General features: G+C 42.2%; 1 protein-coding gene and 1 non-coding gene across 4 annotated transcripts in view; both read left to right on the forward strand.

Moving 5' to 3' along the window:
- The first annotated feature begins 401 nt into the window (after positions 1–401).
- Positions 402–14,540, forward strand: part of LOC103713549 (MLO-like protein 13) — a 31,214-nt gene continuing 17,075 nt past the window's right edge. The window contains exons 1-4 of one of the 3 annotated variants that reach the window (XM_089928982.1): positions 469–1,415; positions 2,673–2,730; positions 3,515–3,741; positions 8,400–8,450. In XM_089928982.1, the coding sequence (XP_089785108.1) occupies positions 1,251–1,415; positions 2,673–2,730; positions 3,515–3,741; positions 8,400–8,450 (501 nt within the window). In that variant the 5' untranslated portion in view covers positions 469–1,250. Of the gene's footprint in view, positions 1,416–2,672; positions 2,731–3,514; positions 3,742–6,844; positions 7,121–8,399; positions 8,451–14,540 lie in introns of those variants that run through there. The other 2 variants (XM_008800517.6, XM_089928983.1) reach the window with 2 other exon arrangements.
- Positions 6,197–6,303, forward strand: LOC113463135 (small nucleolar RNA R71). The gene has a single exon (XR_003386873.3). It is a non-coding gene; the product is annotated as a small nucleolar RNA R71 (small nucleolar RNA).

Here is a 14,540-nt window from a genome sequence, read left to right on the forward strand (position 1 = left end):
AAACCTTTTCCACATCTAACCCATAGCATCTTAACTTGTATCTCAAAGGCTTTAACAGAAAACTACTATTATAATCAATAATGAAACAAAAAGTGTAATATCATCATTTTTTTCATTATAATAATATTTTATAATAATCATAGCAATTGCTATGTAAAATTTGTATTATTTACTTGAATAAAATTATATTTTAAAACTCAAACTTTTATCTTAGCTTTAAAAACATTTTATTTGATGAACAATGATTTTGGTCCACAATAATATTATTAGTCTTCGATTTGTAGCTATTTTTCTTGTTAAATGATGAATAAGTGATAATATTTCAACCATTATGATGCAAAGATTAATTTCTTAGGGAAAAAGGGAAGACTCAAAACTAAAGTGAATTGAAAGGGCAGCTTACCCTCCAGGGTGGCCATGGTCTGGTGCTCTTTTAAGAGCTTTCCCTTCCTCATCAGCACAAAAAATAACGGTGTTGTAAGTATGCCCCCAAGAAAGCTAATCATATTCTTCTTGAAGGCGATTCATCTATTGTGATTAGATGGATTTTCAAACAATCTAGATCCACTACTGAATATCTCGTACTGCTAGGTTCTTGGAGCCTTGTTGGAAATGAACAGAACAGCAAATTGGATTGCCGTCTTTGTTAGTGGAATCTTATGAACGCCCTACTCTAATATTCTTGTCTTGTTTAGAGAGGTATTTTTTTCTATATATGGCAGGAGAGTGGGAACCTTCTGGTCAATAAAGGGAAAAAAAAAAAAAAATCCACTCGCGTGGGCGATCTTGAATCCATCTCGTCTTTTTCCCTCCCTGCTCTTTTTCTTCTTTCCGTGTTCCAACTTCTCCTTCCCTCTTCTACTGCGTCTCTGCCGTCGTGTTTCTTTCCACCCCCGAAAAGGATTCGAATCCCCTGCCCTCTCTCCCTCTCTGACTCGCCTGGCTTCCCTCCTTCCTTTCTTTAAGGAGATTGGAGGAGAGGAGGATACCAAAGAGGAGGTTTTTTTGGGGGTTCAAGAGAAGAGTCCTCTTCACAAGCAACACAGAGAGAGGGAGGCATCTCTGCCTTCGCCCACGATGTCTTCCCCTATCCCATACGCAAGACCAAGATATCAAAGGACGACTCCGACGTTGCCTACACTCTGCGCCTGCCCCTTTATTCCTCTCCCTTCCGACGGGATTCCTTCCTTCTTCTCCGGAGGCTTTCGTCTCCTCCTCGCTGTTTATTTTATGGGCCTGGTGATTACATTATGCGGAGAGGGGGTTGGCTCTGGGAGGAAGAAGAGGTAATGGCTTCCGAAGCTTCTCCGGAGGGGACGCTCGAGTACACGCCGACGTGGGTGTTGGCTGCCGTCTGCAGTGTTATCATCGTCATCTCTCTTGCTGTCGAGCGCTTGCTGCACTACCTCGGAAAGGCACGTCAAGATTCGCGCTTTTCTTGGTTTCTTATTTCATTATCGCTTTTCTTTGATGCTGCTATTCTTTTTTTTGATGATGATGATGATGGCCTTTTGATTATCGTGACGGAATTGGACTGAGTTTGTGAAAAGTTTGAATTTTTATCAATAAAGTTTGTTTATTTTTTGATCACTATTTCTATGCGCTGCTTTTTTTTTTTGGCTTGAAGTTTCAAACTACTGCTACCATTTGTTGGGTTTGAATACTCAGCTCCGGTGATTGTAGACATCAAGAATGATGCAAGATGTCTTGGATGAACGAAAAATGCTTTTGAATGAGCAGATTGCACTTTTATATAGTTATATATCTATTTATTTACTCATGCTCATGTTCTTTTTTTTATTTTATTTTTGCTGCCGTGTTGGATTCTTCATGACCTTGGACGCGCAACACCTCTGTCCCATGTCCGGGTAATCCTGTTGCCTACAAATGCCTAATCATAAATACACATAACGTGAACAATATTATGGTGAAAATGTCAAGATCATGGTACTACTGGTCGGTACCAATGCATACCAACTATACCATATTATAAAAGTACCAAACCAGTATGCAGTATGAGGGCATCTACCAGGTATACCGATACTGTATTAGTATGGTATCAATACAGGATCTCGTGCCGAAATGGTGAATCTTGGTCGAGATTGATATTTATAATAACTAGAAAAGGTAGTAGCCTTTCATTTTTGAGAAAAAAAAGATTATGGCACCAATAAGACAACGTGGCAGGAATATTATTCAGACAGCTTGGACATGTGCACTAAACTCATGTTTGGGTTATAGAAAGCTACAAAAGAGATAGGGTAGACCTAAGAGGGGCTACCAGAGGTTGTGAGGATTTCAGGAAACTCCTGACTTGGTCATTTCCTTGTACAATATCAAGTAAGGGAAAGTGATTCATAAAGAACATTCCGAACATATGTTATAAGTTGTCTTTGTGATGGGTACTTTCTGTTCCTATAAATGGTTTTGACAAACCAAATGGAGCTCACATTAAATCTCCAAACTGGTGCCAAGTTTGATCATTGCTTGAAGTACGAGTGCAAGTGAAGTCAGCTTGGAATATAATGGCCAGTCCTAAATCAATATGCTTTCTAATGATTATGACAGTTTTTTGCTGCTTCCTATTTTCTTTTTCCAATTGATTTCCATTTTTGTGGGCATTCTGATATCTTTTTTGCTTTCTTATGGTTTTTGCTTGACATCATTTGCAGTTTTTGAAACATAAAAGGCAGGATGCACTTTTTGAGGCATTACAGAAGGTGAAAGAAGGTTAGCATGGTGATCTGGATTTCCACCAATAGTATTTTTACAAGCTCCAATGTATTCATTTATGTTGTTTGCTTTCTTTTACCTTTTTTAATGCTATTTTAATCGTTTGACATGCACAAAGTGTTTGAGATATTAATGTTATTATCTCTTAATCTTTTCTCTGGGAAGTTATAGTTACCTGTTGTTTACATAGCCATTTTTATATCAAGTGTCATCATTGTCTCAGAATCTTGGTAAGGTTCTTGGATCTTTCTTGTCTCAGATGCTGGATGTGAGCTATTCTTGATACAAAAGCAGGAGTATGGATTATCATCTATATTAAAAGAAAGATATTTTGATATGGCTGCTTGGATTTGATTGTGAGATCTACAAATTAATTGTTAAAATCATACTTGATTAGATTAGGCAGATTGTTTCTCGTATATGTTGCTTAGGGTGGTGTAACCCATTTATATCCTTAGTTTTTTTTTTTACCGCTTTTGCTCATTCAAGGCATGAGATGACTGGCTGTTAGTATTGCTCGTGCCACAAGTTCAGATGACATGGTGATTGTCTTGTCTTAGTAGTACTAGGCTTTTTCTTTAGTCCAGCATATTAATTCAGTAACCTTCTTGGTTGCTATGAGTGTTCCTTGATGTTTGAAGTTGCCAAATAATATGATTGACTAAATCATGTAACCAGAGCTCATTAATAATAAATATGTATTAATTTTTCAACTTGTTGTTTATGTAGGACAGTTTGTCAAGGACACTCTGACACAGAGCTTGGTTTTGTTTGCATGCAGAGCTAATGCTACTCGGCTTTATTTCCCTTCTCCTAACTGTCTTTCAAGGTTCTATTAGCAACATCTGCATTCCAGAAAGTGTTTCAACTCACATGCTTCCATGCAAGAAGGAAGGCTTAACATCAGCGCAAGAAAATTATCATGGGAAGAACTTTTATCATGGTCGTACATGGAACAAGCGGAGGCTCTTGGCTGAGGGTGCTAGTTCTGATCACTGTACAAGTAAGGTATACTTCAAAACAGCTGAATTTGTTTTAAGATTTCTTTGAAATGGAAGAAATGTTAGAAATAAGAAAAAAAAAAAAACAACACTGTTTGGGTCTGTCTAAGATGCCCCATTAAATACTAACAACACACGCATAGATAAAGATAGGAGCATCAAACATCACTATATCAATTGAATGAGTAGCATAGTGCATGAAAATATGTTGTTTGAAACAATTGTGTATTGCATGCAAACACTTGCTACCAAGAGACATTTCTGATATTGGAGCAAGGGAAGATACAGAAGCTAGTCAAAGAGAACTCGATTTTGATACATGATGCATTTGGCTTTTAATTGCAAAGAATGGTGAAATTGGTGGATACAATGATGGGAGTCGATAATGCATGTGTAGGAGAAATCTATTGGATACTACTGGAAACGTAGTTGAAAATTTGGTACATAATGATAGAGATGATGAATTATGCACTAAAGATTTGATTGAACAGATGTATGAAGAAAATGTAATGTGTGGAGTTGGATCTTTTAGCACAGAATTCAGGAGGATGAAACAATTTATATTTGGTAACTTTTAGTAGAGGACTTGAGGGGGAAATGGTGGCAAGCATTTGAACATGGGAATGGGTATTTTTGATACTTAAGTTTGTAATGAGTGATAAGGTGACAATAGCAATGCACACTTAAGAGGAGAGATGAGAATTTAGCTACTTTTAAGAGTGAATTTGATGTGCATTTGATTATTATCTCCTTGGATAATAAAGACACTAAGATGAACTGAGCCTGCACAGTGTTAGTTATCCTAGTTAGTTATCCTCTCAAATTCTCCATGTCGAGTAGTAGAAAGGATTCAAGTCCTGTTGAGACATCTTGCCGGACATCAGGATGGGGCACCATCCCAGGTATTGTGATGAGACCATCCCACTGTCATCCCAGCATCTTATTCAGTGGATCCTCAAACATTTCCCTTCCAATCTTAAGGATAGGGTAGGACGACAGTGTATCCTGATGCGTTCGCAAAATTGCTCTCCCAAGTGCAGGAGAATCGCACAAGTAGTAAAACTCGGAAATCCGAGGTCGAATCCTCAAGGAACGGTATATGTATTATTAGCGTAATTTCAGATGTAATTTCAGATGGTTTTCAGAATTAAAAATAGAGAATAATAGGTAAATAAACAAAGTTCAATGAAACAGAGATGGTTGGCCAATCCGGATCCTTATATTTAGGGAGAATGTTGTGCTGCAAAATAGCACTCATATTTTCAGTTAAAAATGCCTTCTTCTTAACATTTAATCGGCGCTTGACAGTACACAAGTCCTTAAAAAATTTGGCGTATGAGGGTACTTGTTTAATTACATCAAGAAGAGGTATGTTGATCTTTACCTGCTTAAAAAGCTCAAGAATTTCAGAATTAGTTTCGAGCTTTTGCAACGGCCTTAACTGTTGTGGAAAAGGTGGAGGAAAAGGGCATTCAACTTTCTCGGTAGAAGTTGGGACCTCAACTTCTTCTTTGTCCTTTTTATCGGCTTTGGGCGCATCAGAATTAGAAGTGACCTGCGGTCTCAATGGGACAGTCTGATCAATGACTTTCCTATTATGCAAAGTCATGATGCTCTTTGTGTGCTCTGTATGCGAACTAGAAGGAGCCGTATTATTACCATTATGCACTTGTGGGTTAGGTTGGGGTTGAGCTGGAAGCTTACCCTTCTCCTGGGTACTTAGGACGGTAGTCAAAATTGACAATTGATTTCTTATATCTTCAAAATTTCGAGTATTTTGAGCATTGATATTGGCTTGACCTTGTAGAAAAGATTGTATAGATTGCAAGGTATCCTCGATATTCAGCTTTTGAGAGGGTGGTGATGCAAAAGTAGGATGTGCAGGTAGAGAAGCTGGATGGTATGACTGCTGAGGATGATCGTTTCTCCACCTAAAATTCGGATGATTCTTCCAACCAGGGTTATAGGTATACGAGAATGGATCATTATAAGGCTTCTGGTAGGAGTTCATAGCATTTGCTTGATCGTGCAAGACTTTCTTAAATGCCGGTATGGTGGGGCAATCTGTGGTGGTATGACCAGACATGTCGCAGATCCCACAACACTCATTTCTGAGCTCTATGGTCTTGAGGGGCTCAACCTTCCTAAGTTCAATTTCTTCTACCTTCCTAAGTTCAATTTCTTCTACCTTCCTAGTGAGGGCTGCCATTTTAGCATGAAGATCATCCTCAGTTTTGAGGTTGTAAAGGCCTCCCTGTCCAGAGCTAGTAGGCTTGGGGCAAAGACTTATTGTTTCTATCCCCGTTATCCCAAAGTTGGGCAGTCTCAGTAAGGGAATCCAAATACTCCCATGCCTCATCAGGTTGTTTTTCTAAAAATTTACCATTGCACATAGTCTCTACAAACTGTTTCAACTGTGGAGATAAACCTTCATAGAAGAAGCTAATAGTTCTCCAAGTTTCGAACTGTGATGAGGGCATGAGAGAAGAAGGTCTTTAAATCTCTCCCAACATTCATAAAAAGTTTCATTGTCTTTTTGTTAAAAATTGCTGATATGCCTTTTTAGAAAGTTGGTCCTTTGTGCGGGAAAGAACTTTTTCAAAAATTCTCTCTGCATATCTTGCCAAGTTCTTATTGATCTAGGTCGTAAGGAGTTTAGCCATGTTTTGGCCTTATCCTTTAGAGAAAAAGGGAACAACGTCAGCTTGAGGATATCTTCGGTGATGTTCGGCACTCTAAATGTAATGCTCAATTCTTCAAAGTCTTTCAGATGAAGGTAAGGACTCTCGGACTCTAATCCATGAAATTTTGGTAGCAATTGAATTACCCCTGGTTTGATGTCAAAATGTCCTACATTATCAGGAAAAATCATGCATGAAGGCTGACTAGTTCTAGTAAGTTGTAGGTATTGTCTCAAAGTCATAATAGGGGGTTCACATTCTCGATCATGGTGACTCCCCGTGTAATGTCCGGGCCCAGAACCTACTAGGCCCAATAAGAAATGGGCCCAGTTAAGGGTTGGGCCCAAATTCCACTGTGGGCAGTGCTGTATAAGGATTGAAATAAAAAAATATAAAAACGAAGGGATAAGACCGACAGGGAGGGGTGACCCTCACCCCTGCTGACAGCCGCTGCCGGCGCGCCGGAGACAAGGGGGGCGGCGGCCAGTCCCGAGGTATGGAGGAATGGAGAGGGAAGGGACCTCTCAGAGGGGGTCTCATCCTTAAACAGTCCTTTAAGCCTATGCCGGCAACCCCAAAATGACAGACCCCCCTAAACACCGAACGAGAGAAAGAGAGAGAGCCCGGAAGCTCCAAGAGGAAGGAGGAACCCCTAAGTCGGCAGAGGTGTTGGAGAGGAGGCACCGCAGGTCATCCCCGGAAATGGTAAGCTCCTGTTACCAAAATAAAAATAGAGGAGGGACTCCATGGACCTCAGTTGCAGTCACTGCCGGCTCTCGGTAGGGGGCTGCAGTCGGCCGGAGTCCATTCCCCTTCTTCTTCTTCAGTGGGATAGGGGGTCTCAGTGAAGAAGAAGAAGGGAGGAAAGAAAAGAAAATGAAAGAAAGAAGAAAAAGGAGAGAGGGAAGAGGGGACTCACCCGTGTGTGGCCGCGGGCATCGGCCGCAGGCGCGGTCGTGGGCTCAGCCGCAGGCGCGGCTGTGGACGCCGCGAGCTCGGCCGTGGCACTGCCGACTGTGGCTCGGCCCTCCCAAAACCCCCTTCTTCCTTCACAGGGGAAGAATGGAGAGAGGAAGAGAGAGGGTTTGGGAGTGAGAGAGAGAGAGAATAGGGGGTGGTGCCGGAGGGAAGGACCAAAGAAAAGAAAGAAAGAAAGAAAGAGAGAGGAGGAAGAGGCCGTAGATCCGGCCGGAGGAGAAGAAGAAGACCGGAGGACCGGCCGAAATGGCTAGGGCTTCCGATCGGAACCAAGGAGAGAGAGAGAAAGGAGAGGAGGAGGGGACTTGCCGTGTACGGCCGTGAGCGTCGCCGGTGCGGGCTCGGCCGGGGAAGCCGAGAGCTCGGCCGCGGGCTCGGCCGGGGAAGCCAAGAGCTCGGCCGCGGGCTCGGCCGGGGATGCCGCGGGGCTTGGCCGCGGACGCCGCCGGTCGTGGGCCGTCTCCCTCCGCTCGCCATCCTCCCCTCCGCTCGCCGTCCTGCCATCGTCGGAGAAGAGAGGAAGGGGGAGATCGGGAGAGAAGGAAGGAAAGAGAGGAGGAGGGGAGGAAGCTTCGGGAAGGAGAAGAAAAGAAAAAGGAGAAGAGAAGAGAAGAAAAGAAAAAGGAAAAAAAAAAAAGAGTGGGTTAACGGGCCGGAATCGGGTTCGGGTCCGAAACCCGTTAAGCCCAATAATAAGAAATTGATTTAGCCAATTGAACCTGAACCCGAGCCTAATTAAATTGGGCTAAGTCTGGACGAGCCCAAACTGCAAATTGGGTCAAATCCGAACCGAATTAAGCCCAAATTGATTTGGGTCCGAACCCAATTAAATTGAGTTAGTTCCAGCAGACCCAATCTGGTTTTAAATCGAACCCCAAAGGCTTCAAATTGGACTTGGGCTAAATCCTTGGATGGGATCCAAGCAAGTAAATTCATAATATGATGAACTAAGAGATTTTATAATAAATAAATAGGGAATAATGTAATCCCTATTATGTTGTTTTAGGTGATTAAGGATTTGTCACCTGGACTTGAGCAATTTGGAAAGCGAATTGACGTAAGTAATCTGTCTTAATCCTATCGTAGATCTTGTATTACGTTTTATAAGATGAACCAGTATTTTTTATACAATTTGAATTGTATGCATGATTAGTGAAGAATGTAAGTAACCTGTCCTAATCCTGTTATGGATCATGTTATGTTATTAATGTTTCCTAAGCATTTATTTTAAGTATATATGTTTCATGCATGATATGTTACAATGCATAAGTAACTTGCATGATTCCAGAAGCTATGGCTATGTATGCGACATGATGATACTGATATCATGCATGTAAGTTTGTAAAATCTTAGCTAGCCAAGAGGCACTGTAATGGCTCAAAGATGCTACTGATCGAATGCAACTGAGCTGGCCTTGCTAGTGGCCGAGAATAACTTCGCTGGCCTTGCTAGTGGCCGAGAATGACTAGCTGGCCCCGCCAGTGGCCGAATGGACTTCGCAGTAGCATCCGAGAGAATGGACCACAGCATGCCGGGGGCACGGGCTCAAAGATGCTACTGATCGAATGCAACTGAGCTGGCCTTGCTAGTGGCCGAGAATAACTTCGCTGGCCTTGCTGGTGGCCGAGAATGACTAGCTGGCTCCGCCAGTGGCCGAATGGACTTCGTAGTAGCATCCGAGAGAAAAAGGACCACGGCATGCCGGGGGGCACGGTTTCATATGCATATATTATGAAAATTTTGTATTTTGCTATAACCGCTATCTTCTTTAAATTGCATACATATTATGCCGTGATGATTATTAGATAAACATGCATGTCAGCTTCTCAAAACCCTGATTTACATGTTTAGTCTACTGGTTGATCCGGTAGGATTATGCAGGATTACTTACTGAGCCGTGTAGCTCATATCCGTTCATTTACTTTTTCTTTCAGATCCTTACCACTGATAGCTGCCAGAGACACGTTAATTTGGTATCAGGGCTTCTGGGGTAAAGCAAGCATACTTTTGTGTACATAAACTATGTAGAAGCTCTGTATTTGGGTACTGACCAGCATGTTGTACTAAGAATGCTTTCATATGAAAAGATTTGGTTGGTTTGACTACCCTGTTACCCAGGTATGAGGCTGCGTGCTATTGTGGGCGGTAGTCGGCAATAGCACGGCCGTGTCACGGATCCGGATCCGGGGCGTGACACCCCGCATCTTCATTTAAATCAGCCATCTCACAAGGGGTGAGATACTGCGATGAAATCTCAGGAATGTGTCCCAAGGATTGTCACAAAATGAACCACTTAATCGATCGGTGTTGTCCCTATTCCACTTTAGCATGCAAAATTTTTTTTATAATTTTATTGTTATTTTATTATCTTTTTTTAAAAAAAACTGAAACTTACCTAAACTAAATCTCTAATTAAATCTGAAAAAATATACTAATAATTCGGCCGATCTTCGGCAATGGTGCTAAAAACTTGATGCGTTCGCAAAACTGCTCCCTCAAGTGCAGAAGAATCGCACAAGTAGTAAAACTTGGAAATCCGAGGTCGAATCCTCGGGGAACGGTATATGTATTATTAGCGTAATTTCAGATGTAATTTCAGATGGTTTTCAGAATTAAAAACAGAGAATAATAGGTAAATAAACAAAGTTCAATGAAATAGAGATGGTTAGGGATCTGGAATCCCCCTTGATGATATTGCATCCAAGAAATAAACTCTATGGTTCTTGATTAAAGATTAATAGTAGGATAGATCTAATCATGGTATATGTTTCATGAACACATGAACCCAACTTCTAAGCATTCATCATACCTATTACGTCTACGACAAATCAAATACTAAAGCAATCCATATATCAATAGACATAAACTATTAAAGAACTATCTACACAATAATTATGCAAGAATCATAACACATCAAAAATATAAATCAATAAGAGCAAAAGTTCAGAGTTTACTTCAAAGAAATTAATACATCAAAGGTTCCTCCATCACCCTTCACCTAAGAAATCAGCCTCTCATTAAAAACATTAGCCTCCCTCTCTCTTTTTCTTTTCTTTTCAGAAACAGAGCATTCTCTGTTTCTTCTCTTTTCTTTTTTTTTGAATGGCAGCCTCCTTTCTCAGTCGAGAGCTCTCCCCTGTGTAGTTCGCGAGAGCCCTAAAGCTTGCAGGGGGAATAGGTGCGGACGGCTGGGATGTTGGGACGCGGACGCGGGGCCTGCTGTGACGCTAGGCTGCGCAGTGAACGGACGGACGGATGGACGCGGAAATGTTCGAGAGATCGTGAACTCCGAAAGCTGCGGACGCAGAAGAAGCGGACTGGTGGATTGCTAATCCGGAAGCTGATTCGGAGGGAACGGATGGAGTGGATGCATCGCTGGAGGAAGCGGATCGCAGAATGATGCGGATTCGGAAGCTGGCTGCACGGAAGAATCTGCTGAGATGCAGGGACGCGGATGCGGAAGGGAGCTGATCGCAGGATGAAATTTGGATGCGCTAGACGCGGAGGATGTTGGGATTTGCTGGGACTCGGATAGACGCGTGGAGGGCGGATCCAACGCGGAAGAGGCGGATGGATCGGAAGGAAGCACGGATGCAGGATGCTGGGAGATCGCACACGGGCTCGGACGCTTGGGCTCATGGAAGAAGCTGGAATGTTGGAGTGCGTGGGATGAATCACGGGAGCTGGGACGCTGGAACGGAGAAGGAAACGGGCGCGGGACTTGGGACACGGTGGATCGCTCGCGGAAGGATGGGCTGCACGCGGGCTCCTTCAAATGGACGCACGGGATGAGACGTTGCAGTGAATGCGGACGGCTGGTAACGTTGCTCCTCCCCCTGTTCTCACACGGCTCACGGCTGATGTTCATGCGGCTGAACTAGTCTCCTTATGGTGTGCAACTGGGGCTGACCCAAGCGGTGTTAGGGTTTCCCAGTGCCCTAGGGCACAGCGGAAGATACGGGATTATAAAATTTTCTTATAAAACCCATTATATGAAACCCTAATAAGCCAAGATCACCTTAATAGTATAACCAAATAATGTAGAAAATATAATCTTGGTATAGAAGAATACCTATCACGCTATATCCAATATGTCTGAAGATGTCCTAAGGTGCCCAAATGTTCACCCTCCGATGTTGATCCACACAGGAATGGGTTCAAGACTCTAGCTCCACCAAAACTTGATTCTAATTGTTCAATCCTTCCAAAGGATTTAATTGGCTGATTTTCCTTCACTTCTTCCTTTCTACCTCTAAAACATTCACTAGCCTTTTTGTCCTAAAGAAGACCCTCTTGTCTTGGGTTAGGACAAAAGAGAGAGGCTTGTAAGAAAGAAGGGTAAGGGAGAGAGAAGGAGAGGCTTTTTCTTGGATGATCTTTAGAACCCCAAGGCACCTCCTATTTATAAGAGATGGAGGGATGCATCATAAAGGGATGCATCCCATCCACACACCTCATCATGATGAGGCATGTGCCAAGAGATGCATCCCATCATGATGGGGTGCTAAGGAGAAGGGTGTATCAACTTCTTTCTCACATCTCCCTCTTAAATCCTGATGATCCAAGGGCCCAAATGCAGTGAACCAAAGCCAATGGTCCAGATCTAGGTGCCATCTAATGGTCCAGATCAAGACATCATCATCCAGGGTGCCATCCAATGGTCCAGAAGTAAGATGCCATCACCGATGGTCCAGATTCAGGCGCTGAGCAACGGTCCAGATCTTTCATCCAGAGAGCCATCCAGTGGTCCAGATTCAGGCGCTGAGCAACGGTCCAGATCTTTCATCCAGAGAGCCATCCAGTGGTCCAGATTCAGGCGCTAATCAGTGGACCAGATCCTTCATCCAGGAAGCCATCCAATGGTCCAGATGAAGGCGCCAACCAGTGGACCAGATCCTTCATCCAGGAAGCGATCCAATGGTCCAGAAGTGAAGGCCCTATCAAACCCAATCCAATTGGGTTTAACCAACTTAAAGAAAACATTAAACCTAATCAAATCAGGTCTAATTAAAGCCAAATGGGTTTCAACTCTTGGCTAACCCATATTAGGTCATGATCTAATCATATTAGATCAACCAAATCTAAGAATCATATTCGAATTTAATTTGAATCAGGAGCTAGGGTTTGCAACACGTGCTAGCATGTTCATCTTGCAAACATGATCTAATCCAATTAGACCCTTGATCAATTCCCTTGTGTGTGACCCATTGGGTTCCTTATCTTAGCCAGCAGTAGGTGCAGGTGCAAGTTGACCTAACCTGATTAGAATACCTCTAATCCAATTTAGGTTCAATTTAGTGCTAAACTTGACTTAGCAATCAGAACCTTTCTGATGCTTTGATCTAATCAAACTCTTTGATCCGATCAACCCACAAGACATGATTGACGTCTAGCAACGTATCATGTCTACCCGGAAGATGAGAAATGTATTGGACAAATCCAAACATACCCTTCAGTGGAAAGTTACTGTGCAATTCAATCCCTCAGTCATACTACATCCTGAATAAGTGCTCGAGCATGGATCAATATCAAACTCAATCACTTATTCATGTCTCTCTCAATCTTTTATATGATAATTCAAACAATGAAACATTAGAAACTCTTTCTAATATTCATTTTGCTTTGATCAAAGGCTTCGTGAATCATCATAAGATTAGAGTAAGTAGGATGTTACCTTCTCTTACTAGAAGTGACTGATTCCTTGTTGACCTACTCACAACCTTCGTACAAAATCCACCATATCCAGAATACCCCGTACACAACGCAATGTCGTGAATGAGGGTAAACCAAAATATAGCTTCAAGTGCACAAGGTACCATGGTGATCTCAGGTCTAAGGATCACTTGCACAACTCCCACTATGAGAACCATCTTTTGATAATTAAGTAAGAATCCATAAGATGTTCTCATGGCTGGTCATTTCAGTGAACTCATTCCTCTAATGAGCACCCACATCTTTGTATTAGTGTCTCACACAAGTGATTGTGAGATCAATCACCCTCTACATTGAGCATACATAAGATGTGCCAGTCTTTCCGGTAATATTGATCCCCGACTCAATATACCAATTTGACTGGGAATATTCTAAATTAGGATTTTAGGATTTTAGGTCTCACTGGTATAATCTCATCATAACCCTAAAATCAATGTCCTAATTTATGGGGTTCATCATCCAATAATAAAATAGATAAGCAGCAAATGATGAAACACAATGCCTTTATTGATATATATCGAGTGTCAAAGTACATGATTTGGAGGATTACAAAGAGAAACCCATCAAATGATTGGCTTATAGGGCATCTACTCTTTCAATCTCCCACTTGCACTAAAGCCAATCGCCCTTATATTTTAACCCCATACAATCGAGGTGACGATTGAATTGCTGCTGTGGTAGAGCTTTAGTAAATGGGTCTGCTATATTGTTCTTTGTGTCTACTCGTTCAATCTTGACGTCTTGTCTTTCGATTATCTCTCGAACAAGGTGGAAGCGTCTCAAAATGTGCTTGGATCTATGATGAGACCTTGGTTCCTTAGCCTGTGCAACTGCTCCAGTGTTATCGCAATAAACTGGGACTGGTCCGACAATCTCAGGAACTACACCCAGCTCTGTGATGAACTTCTTCATCCAGACTGCTTCCTTAGCAGCTTCACTAACAGCTATGTATTCTGCCTCAGTAGTTGAGTCAGCTACAGTTTGCTGTTTGGAACTTTTCCAACTCACAGCTCCACCATTCAAAGTGAAGATATATCCAGAGATTGACTTGCTATCATCTGGATCAGATTGAAAGCTAGAATCTGAATAGCCTTCTAGTTTCAATTCTGATCCTCCATAAATCAGAAAAACATCTCTAGTCCTTCTCAAGTATTTGAGAATGCTTTTCACAATTTTCCAATGATCCTCCCCGGGATCTGCCTGAAATCTACTTACCATACCTAAGGCATAAGCTACATCAGGCCTGGTACATAACATAGCATACATGATCGACCCTACTGCTGAAGCATAGGGAATAGAACTCATTCTATTCCTCTCTTCAGATGTCTTAGGAGACATCTTCCTAGAGAGTTGTATGCCATGTCCTATGGGTAAGAAACCTTTCTTACTTCCATCCATGCTGAACCTCTTCAGCACATTATCAATGTACCTAGAC

Source organism: Phoenix dactylifera, chromosome 2 (genome assembly GCF_051530095.1).
Source record: "Phoenix dactylifera cultivar Ajwa chromosome 2, Ajwa_hap1_PhDact_Kaust_v1.1, whole genome shotgun sequence".
NCBI lineage: Eukaryota > Viridiplantae > Streptophyta > Magnoliopsida > Arecales > Arecaceae > Phoenix > Phoenix dactylifera.